At 37.9% G+C, this 19,764-nt stretch overlaps 3 protein-coding genes and 1 long non-coding RNA gene across 9 annotated transcripts; 2 read left to right on the top strand and 2 right to left on the bottom strand.

Annotated features, from left to right (window-relative positions):
- Nucleotides 1-38: 38 nt before the first annotated feature.
- On the bottom strand, nucleotides 39-9,720 carry LOC127978586 (transcription factor AP-2-epsilon). Of its 2 annotated transcripts, none has more exons than XM_052583356.1 (7): nucleotides 9,560-9,720; nucleotides 7,114-7,563; nucleotides 5,169-5,223; nucleotides 2,515-2,746; nucleotides 2,311-2,429; nucleotides 1,872-2,010; nucleotides 39-748 (listed from the first exon to the last, which is right to left on the bottom strand). In XM_052583356.1, exons 1-7 carry the CDS (start codon nucleotides 9,602-9,604, stop codon nucleotides 487-489), a joined length of 1,302 nt encoding a protein of 433 aa, XP_052439316.1. In that variant the 5' UTR covers nucleotides 9,605-9,720; the 3' UTR covers nucleotides 39-486. The 2 variants fall into 2 exon arrangements, with proteins under 2 accessions (XP_052439316.1, XP_052439317.1); XM_052583357.1 differs by lacking the exon at nucleotides 9,560-9,720 and adding an exon at nucleotides 8,926-9,112.
- Nucleotides 634-5,612, top strand: LOC127978587 (uncharacterized). 3 transcript variants are annotated; one of them, XR_008158558.1, is made up of 4 exons: nucleotides 634-768; nucleotides 1,934-2,071; nucleotides 2,308-2,443; nucleotides 2,523-5,612. It is a non-coding gene; the product is annotated as an uncharacterized LOC127978587 (long non-coding RNA). The 3 variants fall into 3 exon arrangements; XR_008158557.1 differs by lacking the exon at nucleotides 634-768 and having other exon boundaries at nucleotides 2,523-2,793; nucleotides 5,120-5,612; XR_008158559.1 differs by lacking the exon at nucleotides 634-768 and having other exon boundaries at nucleotides 2,523-2,793; nucleotides 5,117-5,612.
- A 1,002-nt stretch (nucleotides 9,721-10,722) lies between the features above and the next one.
- On the bottom strand, nucleotides 10,723-14,572 carry LOC127978547 (neurochondrin-like). Of its 3 annotated transcripts, none has more exons than XM_052583277.1 (7): nucleotides 14,339-14,572; nucleotides 13,736-13,940; nucleotides 12,546-13,655; nucleotides 12,163-12,407; nucleotides 11,808-12,023; nucleotides 11,583-11,725; nucleotides 10,723-11,291 (listed from the first exon to the last, which is right to left on the bottom strand). In XM_052583277.1, exons 2-7 carry the CDS (start codon nucleotides 13,925-13,927, stop codon nucleotides 10,873-10,875), a joined length of 2,325 nt encoding a protein of 774 aa, XP_052439237.1. In that variant the 5' UTR covers nucleotides 13,928-13,940; nucleotides 14,339-14,572; the 3' UTR covers nucleotides 10,723-10,872. The 3 variants fall into 3 exon arrangements, with proteins under 3 accessions (XP_052439237.1, XP_052439236.1, XP_052439238.1); XM_052583276.1 differs by having other exon boundaries at nucleotides 14,400-14,470; XM_052583278.1 differs by lacking the exon at nucleotides 14,339-14,572 and adding an exon at nucleotides 14,040-14,234.
- A 415-nt stretch (nucleotides 14,573-14,987) lies between these two features.
- LOC127978545 (mediator of RNA polymerase II transcription subunit 30-like) lies at nucleotides 14,988-19,368 on the top strand. The gene is made up of 5 exons (XM_052583274.1): nucleotides 14,988-15,134; nucleotides 15,296-15,499; nucleotides 15,833-15,991; nucleotides 16,828-16,917; nucleotides 18,692-19,368. The coding sequence occupies exons 2-5, from the start codon at nucleotides 15,296-15,298 to the stop codon at nucleotides 18,785-18,787; spliced, it is 549 nt and encodes a 182-aa protein (XP_052439234.1). The 5' UTR covers nucleotides 14,988-15,134; the 3' UTR covers nucleotides 18,788-19,368.
- Nucleotides 19,369-19,764: the final 396 nt, after the last annotated feature.

Genomic DNA, 19,764 nt, shown 5'->3' with positions numbered 1-19,764 from the left:
GGGGGGTTCATCAGGAAGTCATTCTCAGCATCAAGCGGTTGAATTCAGTTGTTGGTTTAATAATATATTACATTTACATTGCAATACGGCAATAAGAATAACAGTAACATTGATAATAAACATACAACATGAAGTACAAAATGACATTTCACAATGAAATTCGTTTGTCAGTGGCTAATTACTTTTACGCCCCCATCCTTAATTGTCTCTGCCATCTTTTGAATTTGGTTCAGGGGCCCGATCTCCAGAGAGCACCATGTCGGGCCCCGTACAAGTCAGTCATGGGGATCCATTGGGAGTTTGTGGTCCGCATGCAGCGCAAAGCATCGTGGCATTTCCTCTTTCTCTGGAGATCTTGGATTTCATCAGAGACGAATGCAATCGGTTCGTACAGGCGCGAAACGGTGGGGTGAACACACATTCGTACACATAAATACACTCATACACTCCTAAAAGTGAGGGAGGTAGTGTCTCTCTCCCGATTGTTCATTTGCGGTGCTTGAGTTCCTTGTCGTGGTGGCTTTTTCCTCCTCCCTCTCCTTTATCCAGCAGTTTTAGGGCCTCTAGCAAGTAACTTTGGAAGGCCGACAGGGCGGCACAGATGGCGGGTGTGCCGAAACCGTGGGTGAGGAGGCTGAAGTGGGTCAGGCTGCTTTGCACCCCGGGCTCCAGGCAGGGTGTGGGGCGACTGGCACCCAACGGCGACCTGTCCTGCGACATCAGGTCCATAAACTCCTTGCAAATCTCCCTGAAGACATTAAATGAGAAGTGAGCACATGTATTCCAAGTGAAACATGTAAATAAACAGTTATTATTGGCTTGCAAGAACTAACTAATAGACTGAGGAGAATGTGTGTTCACATGTAGAACTCAAAGTAGTACTCCGTTATTTTACTAAAGATTGTGTCAAGGGTTTTTTCAAACTGGGGCCCCAAGAGGGGGCCTAGTGTTAAAAAAAATTACTACCATTTCATTAAAATATTTGTTAACAATCATGAGATCAATCACAATTATTATTTTTTTTCTATTGACTGCCCTAGTTTTATGCTTTTTCTTTGGGTTTATTTTAAAAATAATTAAAATATTTAGTAAAAATTCTCAGATTTTACATATTAAATACATATATACAGTATATATATATATATATATATATATATATATATATATATATATATATATATATATATATATATATATTTTAACCCATAGATTCCCTTTTTATAATATAAAGCTAGACATATATTTAATTGTATAAAGACTTAAGAATCATTTATTGTTATTATTTTTTATTGCTAAAAATTTGAAATATTTACATACAAAACATATATACACACACATATTTATAGTGTGTGTGCGCATGTAAAAATTTTGTAATGTTTATTTCTCTCTCCCTCTCTCTCTCTCTCTATATATATAATTAAAATATATATATTTAATTGAAAAAAAATATATATATATATATTTAATTAAAAAATATATATTTATACATGTATTTATAAAACCTAAATTCTAGAAAATATTTACAGAATATTTAAATTATTGTTAGTTATTGTTTAGGTAAACATGAAGAATAGCAAAAAAATAGTGTGGTTGATCGAATTCAATTATTGTGATTGACCACAGCATGGACAAAAGAACATTTTAAACCTTAGCACCCTCTTGGGACCCCTGATACAGACTTAGTAAGATAACAGAGAACTATGTTACATTTGTGAACTATGCCTTGTTTAAATATGAACTATACCAGAGTGCTTCAGGTTTATTTCATGATTCAAAGAATCTATACATTTAAGTATATCTATGCCATGCAAATGACTTATTTCTTTTTTAGTAAGTAGAAGTGATTGAACCGCTTGAAGATCTTGACTCACTTGGTGGCATGCAGCATACTGCGTCGTGTGGGCAGCTGATCTGGGTCACTTTGTCTGCACAGATACTCAGCTGTGGCCCGGGCAGGGAACTCGGTCTCGCACACATACCCGAAGTCCCGTGCGAGGTGAACCGCCTCACCTGAGAAGAGAGCGTGAAGATTGAAAAAATGGAACTTGAATGTGCTGACTCAAAACTTGAGGTGATAATAGGCTCTTGAATGTTTAAAAATGACTTCTTAGGCACTTATAATTTTGTGTTAGCACTCACTGGAAAATTATTGCTTCACATTGACATTAACATCTACGTTCTCGCCATAAGTGACTGATAATGTAGTGTGTGTGCTGAGTTTGGGACAATTACTGCAGCAAGTACGAGGCGGTGTCTCAGACGTAATCTGATAATATGCATGTGTCTGGTTTTTATTCAATGTTTCAGTACCTTCCACCAGCGCTGTGAGGAGTGTGACGTTGGCTGCCTTTCGTCGACCGGCAGGCAGGTTGAGGCCGATCTTCTCCAGACGTTCTCGCAGACAGCGGCCCCCGTTTTTGGACTTGGCTCTGAAGGAGAAAAGGTAGAAAATATTAACACCTCCGATTCCTCCAAGACATCTGATTATGTTCTCCCTCCATCCCTTCTATTCACCTGCGCAGGACTCCTCCCAGCAGTGAGGCGTTGAGGCACTCAGGTGGAGCCAGGCGTCTCTGGACTTCTCCAACTGTGACCTTGTACTTAGAGGTGGAGCTGAGGAGCGACAAGCGGCCCGGGACAGAGCAGAAAACCTCTGCAGGGTTGGACACACATCCCAAACCCAGGCCTTCTTTAGTGAGGGACAAGGCAGAGACCGCTGAGCCATTTAGCTTTGATGGGACTGGAACTGTAAGAAGAAACAGAAAGCAGTTTAGGGTTTGTGTGCCACCACAGGTGAGTGAAATCTTATTTTAAAGAAAGTGACGATTTATAAAAATGTGATAATTTGTGCTTTTGGATTCGCCCCTATGTTCGAAAACCTTTTTAAGATGCTCTCCCACAGGTTGACATCTGTTGTCTCAGTGACACTGTGTTTAATTTCTGTTTCTCACTCTTTATCTTCAAATGGGTGTTGCATCTCCATTGGGGGAAAGCTTTATTCCATCTGTTGTGCACACAGTCATTTTCACTTGTTGTGTTGGTAATTAAAGTTTTCTGGCATCTTAAAAATCTGACTTTCAAATGAACCCAACGATTACTGTGCCGAAAATAACACAATGTAATAAAATGGCAAACATAAAACAGAAGATTAGGCTGTTATGCATTAACCCATTTTAAAGCAGACATTGTATAAAGATTTTTGCCCCAGTAAACCAAGGCACTTAAAGGAATGAGACATAAACCTCCATTCAAACTCTAATAATGATTAGTGTTCTGGGAAGAACAGACTATCATTGGCTTTTAATTTGGGCTTGAGTATTTTTGTTACATCATTCCTAAAAACCTTCATTTGTTTTCAAAAGATTAGCCTCTATGCAGACACTTAATCGAGCATTTGCTTATGGCACATCTGTGTGGGCTGGATTTTCAAGCACACTTCAATAGAACTAGAGAAAATGCAGAGTATGCATGTATTAGGAAAATCTGCTACATGGGTGTATGAATTATTCAAAAAGTGGAGGGTTGGGGGGAACATTCTGGCTAAGAAAAAACTGCCCAAGGTGACTCTGTTTACCTGGCTTGGTTGGTCTGTTGGCTGGTTTTAGAGAGATTCGGGCACCTTTAGCATGATAGGGCTAAGAGACCAGGTAAGCAACAGCTTTGCCAAGCTAGGAAACCATCTAAACTAAATCCAGTGTTAGTTTACCCAAATAAACCATGGTTTTATTATAGGCCTGTTAGTTTAACCGTTTTACTACAGATACAATGTTTAAATTAGTTAGTATAACAAAATCATGGTTAATTTGTGGTTGCCATGGTTTAACAATATTTGGGGTTTTATTTGACCCAAATTGGGTTGAAACAACCCCTCCACCTATATTTCTTCTAAAGAACCCAACAAAATATTCAAGAAGCTGAACAAAGTAAAAAAATTAGTTTACTTTTTTGTTTGTTTTTAATTAGCTAAAAAAACTCAAACGCTACAAGTCGCGTTTGTTTAAGGTAGGCCTACGTTTTAGGTTAAAAATTCAGTTTATTTTAAAGAACACATCGACGACAATATAAGTAGGCTACAAGAAGGCCTTCTTTAAGACTATTAGAAGACAGTTAGAAAACTACTGACAGAAACGATTTAAAAAATCGGCTGTTCTGAAAGTATTTGTAGCTATCATTTACATTATTCAAGTGTAGTATTCATCCATCCTCCAAAAAGTAGAATTCTAAATGTTTATGAAGTGATAATAGGCCTATGCCACATCTGCCTTCATATGCCACAGCTATCACTGCGCTCCCGCATGTTTTCGCGCGCTGTGGCGCTGAAACAGCTCTTCTCTCCTCCCCCTTTTGCAAGGATTGGCACATAACACACTGTGTTACTGTTTATATTATCTATATCCCTGATTGTAGAGGTAAAATGCGCTGTAGTATTGGCTTTCTCCTCTTCGTGGGCGGTGTGCACGTCTTCGCTATGCCCTGCTGTGTAGCACTGATTGGCGGACACAAACGAGCTCTGAGCGCGCGGCCGAGGTGCTGGAAGCATCTCTCATAAGCTGTGAGAGTAGATCCGTTTATTCATGTAGGCTTTAGTTTCTTCTCGACACAGAAATCTCCCTACACCCATGAGTACATAATTGATCCATTCTGTTGCTCGGTAAATAGGCGAGATTTCATAGAGCACTAAATAAATCTAAAATAAATGCATAAGTAATTGATGAAAATATGCTGTAGCGTACTGCACTGCAGAAAGTGATTTCAGAAGCTATCGTCATTAACTATCCACTGATTTTTTTTTAATGGTAAGTGGAAAGGAATAGTAATGCTCTGAATTCTTCATAACTTTATTATCTGCACTCTTCCTCCATTTCGGCTTTCTCTAATCCCTCTCTTTCTCGCATATGACCATGAACAGTTCATTAACAGCAACTGCCTTAAGGGTGAAGGCAGGGTGCTACAGGATTTCTTGACTTCAAATGAAATTGCAGAGCTGAATTATTGTGTGTGTGTGTGTGTGTGTGTGTGCGCGTGTGCGTGTGTGCGTGTGTGTGTGCTTGACTGAATCCTTTATGGTGTCTGAGCAGCACATAAAATCTTTTTTCTTTTCCTTTTCTTTTTCAAGCAGGAGAGGTCACCCCCTCTTCTTTATATGCATCAGAGGTACAGACTCTCACCTTTCTTGATAACAGAATGGTCCAGGATCCCCAAAGCAGATGCCTCCTCCATACCCTGTTAAAACCGAACAGCATAACACCATTACTTCACTTAATTTAAACTTGCTTGATGGTTGAATTATTGAAAATGTTTGAAAAACACTTGTAATTATTTCTCTTCTTAATTATTTAAATCATTATGATGTTTGTAATGGTAAAATTTTTCCTGATTTATTAATATATGAATTTCTATCTGTATAATTACAGATTAAATAATGTATTTATGAATATTTGTATTTATATGTTGTATTACTATGTTCCTTAATTGAAACTAGATATTTATTAGATATTGAGTCTTATATAAAAAGTTAAAGGAATGAGAGATTGACATCACGTGTCCCAGCAATATCATTGACATCCTTTATCTTCTCCTCAGAAATAAAAGGGGAAAAGTTCGTAATGAGACGACGACTTTGCTTTTCTCTATTGTAACATGGAAGCAATGCATGAATAAAACAATACAGACCACTCTGAGAATTAACATCAGATACTTGTCCATTTAAAGTCGCAGGAATGACCTAGTAAAAAAATAGTGTTTACGCTTCTTTGTAGCTTTATGTATGGCAAATTAAACTATCAGGCTTGTTCCCGTCTAACTCAGTTCTTGGAAATGCTTCGTATCATCAAAGAGAGTCCAGTTGTTTGTTGAATAATTGGCCGAGGAAACCGATTGGACGCGCTGTAAATTTCCTATGATGGACAGACACGAACTCATTCTGCACCTGCTCACTATAGCTACTGCTGTTTTCTCTCCTGAAAGAGTGAATGAACAAGCCTTCATGTAGCTCGAGCCGAGAATCAAACGAATTTAAAGCAGATTCTTAATCTTCTGTGGAATGGTCAGTTTAATGGATAATTCTTCAATTAGTGGCACTGACGTTTAGGTTTTAAAAAGCTTAATAAAAGCCATTTTATTTTACCTTTTTATTGCTAATATAATCTTTACAAAATATTTTTTTGTAGTCTATATTTATTACTTAAATAATCTACAGTAATACTTTTTCGCATCATGATTTGCTTGATTGTGTGTCATTACCATATCGTTCTTCTTGAGACTTTCAATTGAAAAGAAACACATTTGTACTTTTCTACGAAATGAATTGACCGTTAACGTTTAAGTCTAAGGCTCATCTAACTTTTCTCTGAGAATTGTCGTTATCGTAACCATTGCACAATATCTAAAATCTAAACCATCCAAACATTATAACGTTAATCCACTTTTGTAGCATATATTAACGTTTTTAAGTCTTAATTTTTTAAAGATCAAGCAGTCAGAAGAGCCCATTGAAGAATCACGCACGTTTTTATATTTACGGGTTTTCGGTATTCGTAATTTCAGGAGCAGTATTTTTTTTTTTTTTTTTGGCTGATAATCTTAAATAACGTTTTAAAATGATATGTAAAAATATTTATCTGTTTTAGACAAACTTATGCATTAAAAAAATTTGATCTTTAGTAAGAAAATACAATGTTTATTTTAAAGTGGCTATAAAATGCATTTTCACAAACACACTAGAAGGGTTATCACGGAAGAAATATCACTTTAAAGCACTCATGCATAAAACAACATTATAAAAGAAATAGTTGTTAAGGATAATATTTACATATCCGTTTTAAAAAAAACATTTTAGCATTTATTTGGAACAAGCAAAAGACACTCTTATTTAAATAAATAGCCTAAAAATACAGATAAATTATGTAATGAAGCGCCTGAATTGTGTAGGTTACATTTTATGAAAAACAGCTGTAAAAATCTGTACATAAAAAAAAAAAAAAAAACATTCGTCAAATTTAAAAAACCCTAGGCTATCAGTGCTTACATGTTTGAGGAGCATGATTCTTGCTCACTATTTCGCAATAGGGTTTTATGATAAATCTAAATAAATATAAAAGAGATTAAACTCACCTGAATGTCATCCAGACCGTGATGACCCACTGCGTGCATTCCCAGAGGACCTTCACCGAGCGCCGCTGCTCCTTCACCCAGTCCATGATGGAGCAGCCGCGGAACGCCCGGATATTCCCGCCGCGGATCTAAGCTCAGAGCGCGGTGTGACTGCGACAGAAGCCCCGCGTCCTCTGAGCGCGAGCGCTGGGAGTGCCACGCTGCCTGCTGGTGCTGATGAAGGGAGTTGATGGACTGATAGGGGTCCGGTAAATGTGGGTATCCAGTGTCTTGACTCTGGGAATAAGACAGTGAGGACTGGGGGTATGGAGGTGGAAAGTAGGGGGGCTGGAAGTCAGACGCCGGAGTGTGGCAGAGAGGGGGAGCCGAGGAATACGCTGCCTGGTTCAGCGAAGAGAGCTGCGAGAGTCGCCCGCTCGGAGAGGAGCTGGACAGTCCGTCCGCACGGTCCTGTTGGTGAAAATAAGTTTCAAAACTTTGTCAATCTATGGGTCCGCCATATAGCCAATAAAAGTGTCAGGCAATAAACTAAAGAAAAGATCACATTGTAAACGTAAAGGGTTTTCATCATGTCATAATTGATGCTGATCCCTGTATCCACCCATTTATATTGTTACAATGACTTCTATCATTTCTATTGATGTTTTTAGAGTTTCGAGTTTCTTCATAAGTAATTAAAATTAAAGTGCACTGATGAGCATCTTGGATATTTAAGATAGCAATTGTTTTTAGACTTTGAACAGGCTCGATTTTTTTAGGCTATACAGTATAAGCAGCATAATTAGGCCTCTTTGTTAATTATGAGCTGTGGGTAAATACAGTTAATGTTAGAATAATTTATTCTATATTTTACATGAAATGTACATGTGTGTTACTGTTATGTCAAGTCTTAGGAAAGATAACTGCACATTCTATATTAATTAATTTTTCTTTCTGGATTTCTGGGGATTAAATTAATGGTTGTTAATCGTACTAGCCTATATTCGTTAAAATCATACTAATTAAAAATGCTAATAACTTAAGAAATGTTCCAGAGCATTTTTCTGTGCCAGGTGTTTTAACGATACCCACTGTTTTAAACAATCAGGATTGACAGACAGACAATAGATACAATTAATGCTGCTTTACAGGATTATAGCCACAGAAAAACACGTAGGCCTAATAATTTTGCTTTTTGTGCTTCTATAATTGTCCTTGCCATTTTCCAGTTTCTCGGATATTTTTAGTAAAAAAATAATTTAAACCACTGAAACACTGTAACAAATGAATGTGACAGCATCTTTCATTTCTACTTTTGCAGGTAGGATACTCGTTTTATTTTTATTCATTTGTTTATCCTTTTATTTCTTTACATTGGTTTGTTTTATTATTATATTTTTATTTACTAATCGATTTTTTTTGTCTTCTAAGGCGAAAAAAAAATATTTGGCAGTTTTTCAGCTCCGTCAAAATACTAAGGAAAAGCCATTGCATGTGATAAAAACAAATCAAACCGAAGTTTCCGTCTCGCCTTTTTCAGCCACCAACTTTAATGATTCTCTTTGTTGAAACGTAAGATATAGACTAACTTTCAAGTCACTGTTAGACAAAGACTATTCTGTTATCTCCATTTAGACCAATGGCAGCATGTGACATTTGCAATGAAACACACTTTTGCGCTTCCATGTTCTACGCACACTGAACACCATTGACCCTGATTACGCTCGCTCGTCTGCTTTTTCATCTATACACTCATCGCAGCTGATATCACATGACAATCATCTCGATGATGAGTTCAACAAATCAAAAGAACTTTGCATTCGTTTAACTCACCATGGTCGAGTAGGTGTGGACCAACATCTGGACACAAGAGCTCCAATACGCCTTTTACGCGCTGACTTTTGCAGCCTCCTTAAAGCCTAGTCGTCAATATAAAAAAACCGGGATCTCGATCCATTAACTATACAGTCCCGGTGATGTCCTCCTCTCTGGATGATGCTCTTTATCAAACTGTTCCTGTTAATCACACCCGAGCGCTCTTATAGCGCTACTCTACGGGGGGAGGGGTTGGCTAGACCACCTTAAAGGGACATTAATTAATTCCTCTAAATTAATTCATTCTCTTCATTCATTTGAAAAAAAAAATCCTTCTTTTATTACGTTTTTTTTGCAGGAGTTTATTAAACTTTATGACTATTTGAGCATTCACGGTTAATTTATTTAGCTTATAATGAATTATTATTTCTATAAACATCACATAAAATAAGGTTCTTAGACTATTTTTTAAGTCAGCGTAACTGAACTTTAGAAAATAAATCACATTGTTTCTAAATGCGAAGAGCAGATCTAGTAGCTAGTTCTAAATATACGACAGAGACTTTGTTTTCTATCTAAAATAACTTTTTTTCACATTTCTCTCAGGCTATAGTTAAAATTGAAACACTAATTAAATTGAACTGAAGCCTACCTGTAGGCAGTAAGGTTCTGTCTTGGTCCGTGATTTCCACAACATGTTTCTGGATAAAGTTGTCGTCCTTTATTGAATTCAAGACGGGAGAGATCAGACTATATGCCCTGCGAGATGAACGGTGAGAGAGAGGGGTACCGGAAAGACACGGGAGTTTTATTGACAAAAAGAGACAAGAGAGAGAGAGGGAGAGAAAGAGACGTATGCTGATGGGCGGAGGATAAACTTGGGTAGACAAAAGTAGGGGCACATGGGATAGCCTACTGATTTTGGACGGCAAGGCGCACCGAGGAAAGTTTAAACGGAGAAAAATGGTTTGTTTTCATCTCAACATTTTTTTTACAATGCCAAAATGCTTTGGCTATACAGAATGTTTTTTATTTTTAATTTTACTCTCAAACAAATTTTCTTGCATCGTCATATTTTATAGTTGTTGAATAAACAATGTTTTCAATAAACCTTATCCAAAATAATTTCATATAATTTATAAAGATTTTTAAATATAAATATTTTTTGCTATATCATTTATTGTTTTGTTTCACATTCCTCATGATTTCAGGACATGTAACATGATAATGTTTGGCAAGTAAATATGTATACAATTTTTTATCAAACAAGTTTATCATTGTGTAAAAATGATATCAGCCTATGCGTTGTTTCAAGACGCGAGAGCAGTTTCAGAGCTGTTCTCATTTGTAATGTTTAATTTTAAAAACTCATAATAATTAAAAAAAATTATAGGTTTGTACTTACAAAATGCAACTTTTCAAACCAAAGAACCGTGAAAGTGAACTGCAAAAAAAAATCTAAAGTTTAAAACTTTAAAAATAAATGGTGATTATAACCCAAAATGCTTATGATGAATAATATGTCCATGTTTTCTAACAACTGTTCTCGTGCACACTTATGGCATACTATGAAGTTGATCATGCCAGTTTGTAACTAAATCATTCCTTTGCTGTCTGTGTCTAACTTTAGCTTGCTGTAAGGATGCCACCTAGTGGACATAATACCACACAACACTGGCCGGTCAGAGCAACAGATACATTTCAGGTTACATAAATGCGCCCTTGCAAATTAATCCGTGTTAATTCCATGTACGTTTAATCAGAATTTGCTTCCTAAGAATCAAACTTTATGCATAAAATAATAAATCACCTCAATAGCAGAAATATTTTTATTCAACATTTTTGTTTTTACTTTGGCCAAAGAGTGTATTACAAATCCATTGCATATTTAATATGCCAAACAGACAAATATGACAACGTAATAAGTGCTTTAATCTGTCTTATTAAATATGTATTTCACAAATGCTACTCCACCAATATTCTACTAAGCTGTGGCAAACCCTGAAGAGATCCAGAGCTTACACTCTTGACCAGCTCACTAATGTCCTTGCGACACACAGGGCATAGCTTGGCAATGGCACAGAGGACTTCCTCAAGAGCATCCTGTGAAGGTTGGTCTGGGAGACGTCCACTGGATCCTAGCAGAGTGAAGATGTTCTCCAGCCATCCTTCATCTCTGATCAGGGTGGTTATCCAGGGCTGAGCTCGAACACAACCGCCCAAAGCCTGCAAACTGAGCCTCCAGAGCTCTCCAGCCTCCTCCCAGTGTTCCTCCCAGAGAGCGCTGATCCGTGCCGGTTTAGAAGCCTGTCCGGACTGCACAGCACTCAGGAGAAAAGACAGAACTGAGGAGAAGAAACGCCGCTGGCCTAGTTCTACAGGGTCTGCAAAGATTCAAGACGCCCATTATTACTAAGCAGCAACAATAAACATATTCAGTTTTTTTGACATTTAGATTGCATTTGCCATCATCTAATGCACACTTAAAGGGATATTTTCTGTCTCAAAAAAATAAAATAAAAAAATGTATGGTTAAATTTTAGTTTAGATAATCACCCTGCCAAGCACTTATTTTCTTTTTAGTTATTTTTATGAATTTCATCAGTGCTAAGATACACATCCTAAAAAATGGTATATCCCACTAACAAATTCATATCATTTGAAGCCAGTAGTACCTGTGGAAGTTGACTTCAGCCTGGCAATCATGAGACCCAAAGTGCAACAGTTTGCTGCTAAGACCAAGAGGCGTGGCTTATGGAGAAGAACAGGCAGGGCTTCACTCAGCATGCTCTCAAGAGCAACGAAACAAGGATCATTCCTGGGAGAGTACAATGGAGCAGTGAATCAAGTCATGGTTAAGGAATAGCTTATCCTGTACGTGAGTTAAGATCTGTGTGTACCTGACTCGTTCTGGCTCTGTGATGGCAAAGTTTAGTAAAGCAGAACATGCCGTTTCCAGACTGGGGTCTCGTGTCACCGTTTTCCCGCTCTGATCTCTCAAAGACGCCCAACCTTTACTCAGAAAATCCACAAGCAAGGCTGGAGTATCCAGAGAGAGAAGAACCCGCCTCGGCCCGTCTTCAGCCGAGAGGTGGCACAGAGATGGGAGTAGATATCTAAGAAAGAGCACGAACATATATACACTTAGCATAAGATCGCAAAAATATATATTGTGCAGATTTATTTTTATAAATGTCCATGAGCTTTTCTGGACTCTGGGAACCTTCTATTAAAAAAGCCATATTAATGCCTTACCTAAGAGCAGCTTCGGTGCTCCAGGTCCCATCTTGTGAACTGTTGCTGAAGGACATCTTTGACATCCAATCAGCAAGTCCCTTCCCCTTTTCCCCTCCCTTGAAGTGACTTTTAGCATAGCCAATGAGAAAAGGCAAGAGGTCAACGACTTCTTCCTTCAGACATGAGGTTTCCTCAGCAAGCCATGCACAGAGGGAGCGAAAAGTGGCGAACAGAAATGGCTCATCATAGCTGGTCTGCTCCACCTAAACGGGGAAACAATGAGTAACGGTTTATTATTCGAAGTGTTTTGCCATTCTGAAATGTTCTTCAGAAACATTCTCCAACCGCAAACTTTTAAACCGTAACACAGTGATGCATATGTTTAACACTTGCATTCCCACCTGTTTCAGATAGTAAATTTCAGCTGAGAATGCCTCCTCCAGAGCTCCTAGGACCTGTCTGCTCTGCTGAAGACTCAGGCCAGTGATAGCTGTCTGTATCTGAGCAGGGTTTGAAACCGTCCCTTGGCTACAGGCTTGTTCCATAGCCGCCTCCATGATGCGATAGCAGGCAGTGAGTATGTGCTGCAGCTGGGGGGAGATTTCTGTACCCGGCGGCTCTTCTAGACCCATCCTCACCTCCACACACGCCCGGTTCACCAGCAGGCAACAGAATTTAGGAGGTCCCGTTGATTCCCATCCATACAGGTCCAGAAGGCAGGCAGATACTACCAAAACCGAGCCTAAATGCTCTTGACTGAGCTTGCCCTGAACCAAAGGCCGCAGCGAAGCCCATAGATTACCCACAATCTCCTTAAGCACCAGGCTTTCTGACTCGACCCCGGGTGGAGGAAGAAACGGTGCTATTTGAGAGCATATCTCTAACCGGTCCTGATCTGAAACTCGGCAGAAGTTTTCCGAAACGTTTTGCAACAGCAAGAGGAGATCAGACGAGTGTTTAGTCCAAGCCCTTGATCTTATGCTAGATGACAACAGGTGTCCCAACAGTGGAAGCCCTTTTTCACGGCTGAGAGTTTGTTTTTTGAGTACGGCTCTACATAGAGCCAGAACAGCACCACGGGTGAGAAGCTGCTCGGGGCCTTGCGGTAAAGCACATACAGCATTTAGAACCTGATAGCAGTCACAAGCCAAAGCCTTGTCCAAGGTAGACGTACTAGAAGTGGTCTGGGAATCTGTAGCACTTCCACTCTGGGATTCTTTCCCAAGTGTTTTTGTCTGTTTATCTGTCCAGTTGGGTCCGTTCTCCAGGATGCTCAGGATCAGAGGGACTGTGCTGAGAAGCTGTGGATGAGCAACCATGCTTGTGTCTGTGCTGAGAGCAGCCAATAGAGCAGTGCCCAGAGAGATCAACTCCTCCGGGGGCAATCCGGAGCTGTCTTCACCCCGAAATGCTGTAACCAGAAGGCGTGCGGGAAGATTAAAACCTACTGCTTCAAAAATCTGATGTAGAGTCCCGTTATCCAGCTGTCTTGGTGGACACAGCCTTGTGATCTAAATGCAAGAGAAAACAATGAGCAATACAAAAGATGTTTTCAGTATTGGGTGGATGAGGAGGATACTCTGTTGTTTACCAGGAGAAGTGCTGCTAAAATGTGGCTGTCATTCTTTGCATGAGTGAGAGCATGTAGACAGCGCTCCAGAACCTCCCTCTGAGACGAAGACAGGCCCCTGGGTTCAGAACTGCTCCCTTCTGCTGCATTTGGCTCTGTATTGGGTGGATGCTGCGGGGTAGGGACTTCCTCTGGGTTGAGATTCTCTGCCATCTTCTGGGCCAACCTGTAAACAACCATCAGATATTCATTCATGCATCAGAAGTTGTTAACTTCTTGGAATACTAGTCCAAATGTATGCATATAATGCCTGGTGTGTAATTACTGATAGTGCTTCAATATGTTAGATTCAGGAGTCAGGCCTGAAAAAATGTCTGAGGCATAATCAGGTTCCGCAGTTTAACAGGTTTAAGAGTTCACGTCAGGTTCAATCACACAGCTGTGAAGGTAAATGACTGTTGCTCAATGTTTATAATTGCATTATAAAAGAACTAACGTTAAGCGTTTACTAAGTAGCAAGCAGACGTTAAGCTAAACATATTTTAAAACCATATTCAACACATATACATGTCTTAAATTATGTAGACTGGTGTAAATCAAATAAAAAAAGCCATAAATGTATACCATATGAAAGAATAAACCTAGAACCAGGCAGGATTATCGTACACGCGTTGAAGCTACGTACGTGGAAACGGAAAGGCTCGCGAGACATACGAGAGAAGTCGATTTCAAAATAATAGTCCTTGGTAAACAAAAGAAAAACAGCAATGCGATATGTGCGACTGATTATGCGAATAATATTAAGAAGTATGCTTGTTTGTTTGTTTGTTTAAAAATAAGAAAAGTCTCAAAAGTAGGGTTTCTATTTTATGAAGCAGGCTGAGTAATGCATACGCAAATAACTCAAATACAAAATGATAAATAGTAAACCAAGGTAACTTACATTAGGCACTTAATTAGGCACTTAATGTTATTTTATATTGTAAAATAAATATTAACATGAGTAATACCAAAATCTAAAATTAATTACAAATGAATTAATACAATTAAATAGAACACAAAAAAGATAAACAATACTGATTTAATATTGTACATGAATAATAAAATATAAATAATATCAATATAATATAGTATTCATAATTATAATATTAATATAATACTATAGCATTAATAGAACCCCAAATATTAAACCTAAAACAAATTAATGAATGAATGAATAAATAATGCTTTGCTTTTCCTGACTGGAATTACAAGTACCTCTTTTTAACAGGAAACAGGAAATGATGAAAAGAAGGTTTGAAATCAAATGTGAGCGAGTGGAGTAGTGTTAATCCCGAATTTTTATTGTCCCGAATATAACTGTTATCTGCAAAAATAAACTAACGTTACTTACGGACCAGGAGCAACAACAATAAGCGCAGTGAGTTTCTACACAAAGTCTTTGAGCGCGGAATTCAATGCTCTTTCCATTCAGTCTCATCCATTCATAAATAGACAGATAATCTAAATAGTTTTTATTCCATAAGAACGGTACCACTTTTTTTTTGTTAAGCTGACTAAGTGAATGATGTCTGTTTTTAGATGTCCGCTCCACTCCCGCAAAAGGGTCTTGGTCCGGGTGTATTACCTGTCATGCCCCACCAGCAGCAGACGCAGCCCGGGATGCCCCCACAAGGTGCCCTGCGGGAAATCTCTCCCGTTTATCTGTGCCGCATCGGTCAGGAGACTGTCCAGGACATCGTCACACGCACTATGGAGATCTTTCAGATCGCACGGGCCACTCAGGTGAGTTTGTGTTCGCGATCTTTAAGTATACAGAGAATTTGAGATCACTAGTTCACAGTAACGTTACTATTAGCTAGTTATTTATTCCTAGTTGCTTCATTATAAAATAATGGTCCAAGAAAAGTGCAACATTGATCAAATTTTAGTACAACTATATATATGCATATGTATGTATTTATAATATAGCATTTGGAAAAGGAAATAAGAAATGTTAAAAGTTCAAACTATGCAACAAATGTCATATTTTGATTATTAATATCAATATCTCTTATAACAATCAGAGCAGCATTTAAAAAGGGGATGTAGAATGAAAAGGCTGGTTGTTTCTTCTAGCTTCCCAATGGTGTGACACAGAGCCAGCCCGCGTATCAGGACCGCTTTGGGAAGCTGCAGGAGCATCTGCGTCAGCTGACACTGCTCTTCCGCAAGCTGCGTCTGCTGTATGAACGCTGTGTAGAAATGACCCCTGACCTCCAGGAGTCTACAGCTGAGGTGAGCCTCATCTGTGTTTACTGACGTACATTATATAGACTTCTGTTTGTTCTTGTGGCCTTTTGATAAACTCAGCCCTTTTCCTAATTAAATATTTAGTGGTCATTTCACTTATTCTGAAATACCCTCTTAGATCACAATTTACATGTATTAAAAAATAAAATAAAATATTTTGTGTGCATTAACTGTATTTAGAAATAGACTTTTATTTTTAGTTTAACCCTGTAAAGCCTGACATATGAAATAATAATAAGAACATTCTTTTGAAGATTCAGACGAGAGAAAAAAAATAAAACAAAAACTAGTGCTGAGTAACGATTAATCACATTCAAAATTAAAGTTTATGTGTACATTTATATGTGTGTGTATACATTTTATATATATATATATATATATATATATATGTATATGTATGTGTGTATATGTATAAAAAAGCACACATGCATGTATACATTTAAGACAAAATTGTTTATATATTAAATGTTTATTTATAATATAAATTATATATATATACACACACACACACACACACACACACACACACACACACTACAGTAGGGCCTTGAAAATATGGGATTTAAAATTTAATCTAATCTTGGAATACAGTTTGAGTTTGAAATATTTTTATTGAAATGTTTTAAGAGAAAATACATATTAAAAAAATACTGTTTAAATTAGAATTAAATAAAAAAAAAATTAATAAAATGGAAGCTCTTTCATTATTAGTCTCAGAGGTTTTTTAAATCATTCATTCAACTCAGATTCAATTTCAGGAGACAGTTATTCTTATTATTACAGATAACATTTCAATAATGTGTTTTCTGCCATCCTTCCAGCTGGTTCCTTATGTGGGGGAAGAGACGACAGCTGTGAGAGTGGAGCCGTGCAGCCCAGCTGTTATTCAGGAGAGACAGGAGGTTCTAGAGGTTTGCTTCATTGTTTCATATAATAATAATAATAATAATAATAATAATAATAATAAGTTTTATTTAAATAGCGCCTTTCCAGAGCTCAAGGACACGTTACAATAAACAAACAACAATAAAGGCAATTGACAAAGAGAGCAGACAGAACAACAATAGGCAAATGAGAGTGCAAGTACAGTAAGTGAGAATTGTGTAGATGGGGCAGCAACCAGCAGAGAGAGAGGAAAAAAAAATAAATAAAGAAAAAAAAAAACAAACAAAAAAAAACCACTAAGACCTATAACATTCAGAAAATAGGTGTGTTTTGAGCATGGATTTGAATTCAGAGATAGTGTTAACAAAACGGAGTGATGGGGGGAGAGAGTTCCACATTTTGGGTGCAACAACACTGAATGATCTGCCCCCCATTGAAGCAAGGCGATGCCGAGGGACAACGAGGAGGCTGGAATCAGCGGATCGTAAAGAGCGAGTTGGGGTGTAAGGGAGAAGCAGGTTACAGAGGTAGGGGGGAGCAAGGCCATGCAGAGACTTGAAAGCGAGAAGGAGAATTTTGAATTTAATACGGTAAGCCACAGGAAGCCAGTGAAGATCATGCAGAATTGGGGAAATATGTGCAGAACGCTTGGTGTGGGTGAGTAGTCTGGCAGCAGAGTTTTGAATGTATTGTAATTTGGAAATGGAGCTAGCTGATAGGCCGATGAAAAGTGCATTGCAGTAATCAAGACGTGAGGTGACAAATGCATGGATGACAGTTTCAGCATCTGAGATACTGATAAAGGGACAGAGCTGAGCGATACGACGTAGATGAAAGAATGCCAATTTAGTGATGGAATTAATGTGAGAGTGAAAAGATAGAGAGGAATCAAAAATTACACCAAGATTTTTAACAGTACTAGATGGTTTGATAAGAGAGCCGGCGATCTCACAGGTGAAGTTAGTAGGAATTTTATTAGTGAGTGATGAAGGTCCAGTGAAAATAATCTCAGTTTTGTCCATGTTAAGTTTTAGAAAATTTGAATGAAGCCAATCTTTTATTTCATGTACACAGGCAGAGATTTTGTCAGTTGTGAAAGATAAAGTTGATGTACAGGTAGTATATAATTGAATGTCGTCAGCGTAGAAATGATAATTAAAACCATGACGGCGGAGGATCTGACCAAGAGGGATTATATAGATTATAAATAATAATGGCCCAAGAACGGATCCCTGAGGGACACCTTGCTTCAGGGGGACAGTGGGTGAGCGAAAATTCTGAAGTGAAATGTAAAACAGTCTGTCAGAGAGATAAGAGGAGAACCAGGAAAGAGCAGCATCAGAAATACCCACATCCGAAAGGCGTGAAATGAGTAGTTGATGGGAGACGATATCGAAGGCAGAGCTGAGGTCGAGCAGCAAAAGCATAGACAGAGAACCAGAATCACCAGAGAGAAGCAGATCATTTAGTACCTTAACTAGAGCAGTTTCAGTACTATGCATAGGGCGAAAACCAGATTGAAAAGGATCAAGAAGATTATTTTCAACTAGAAAAGACTGAAGCTGGGAGGCAACAGTACTTTCCAGTAATTTAGCTATGAAGGGGAGATTTGAAATATATCACATATAAACATAAATATATCACAATTTAAAATGTAATTCATTCCTGTAATGGCAAAGCTGAATTTTCAGCATCACTACTCCAGTGTTCATCATCACATGAAAAATACATATTAAACGATGTATAACGTTGCATGTAATAATAGTGCTCTGAGCTTCTCCTCTCATGCTTTTATAACAGAAAGTGAGGCAGAAGAACCAGGAAATGAAGGTGCTAATGGACCAGATGAGGAACCTCCTGTGGGATGTCAATGCCATGCTCACCATGCGAAAATGACACCAGTACGCTTTGTAGTAAACATCTGACCATCCTCCGTCAGCCCTCATCTACGGTCTCCTCAATCTCACTTGTTCAGGTGCTTTCACACAGATAGCAGTGTACAACAGACTGCTCGTGCAAATGCCACATAATATTTCATCTTGACAAATGAGATCAGGCTTGGCAGCTCTTTGTGGTCCTGCCTCATTTACAGTGTTAAATCCCAATGCTCTGATTAATAACTGCTTCATCAAAGCACTGAATTAGCATCAGAAACAGGAAGTAATGTAAAAGCCATGCAGATGATGTATGCTAGCCATGCTGTTTGCATGATAAATGATCACTGCGGACTAAGCTTTGTAAATAATAGTGCCTACTATGATCTTTTGTACATTCATTGAACGGTGTGATGTGTTTCACACTGTTGCTCCTCAGCAAATATGTTCTCAGGTAGAGTGTGTGTTCCCCTGAGCTCTGTATTACACTCCTGATATCTGCCTTCTGGGGAAAGATCATCTGAAAAAAAACCCAGAATGAATTGCAGGATGATAGTTTTTGTAAACTAGAATTTTATACAAAAAAAGAAAAAAGAAAAACAACTCTTTTGTCATGTGTTTTCATTTAGAAAATACAAAAACAGAATGCACAACGTAATTGACATTACCTTCGGTGTAACATGCTATTATTTATATTAATCAAAATGAAAATATTTGTCACAGTTTCCATAAAAATACTAAGCAGCACAACTGTTTTCAACATAGATGATGATAGAAATCTAATAATGAGCAGCAAATCAGCATGTTGGGTTGATTTCTGAAGAATCATATGACGATGAATGGAGTAATGATGCTGAAAGTTCAGCTTTGCATCACAGGAATAAATCACATTTGAAAATATATTTAAATATAAAACAGTTATTTTAAATGGTAATATAATTTTTTTATAACATAAAACATAAATCTCACCCCAAACTTTTGAGCAGTAAACTCATAACA

Source organism: Carassius gibelio, chromosome B19 (assembly GCF_023724105.1).
Source record: "Carassius gibelio isolate Cgi1373 ecotype wild population from Czech Republic chromosome B19, carGib1.2-hapl.c, whole genome shotgun sequence".
In the NCBI taxonomy this organism is placed as follows: Eukaryota; Metazoa; Chordata; class Actinopteri; order Cypriniformes; family Cyprinidae; genus Carassius; species Carassius gibelio.
Note: the sequence above shows the minus strand (reverse complement) of the source record. Positions and strands in the feature narration are given on the sequence as shown.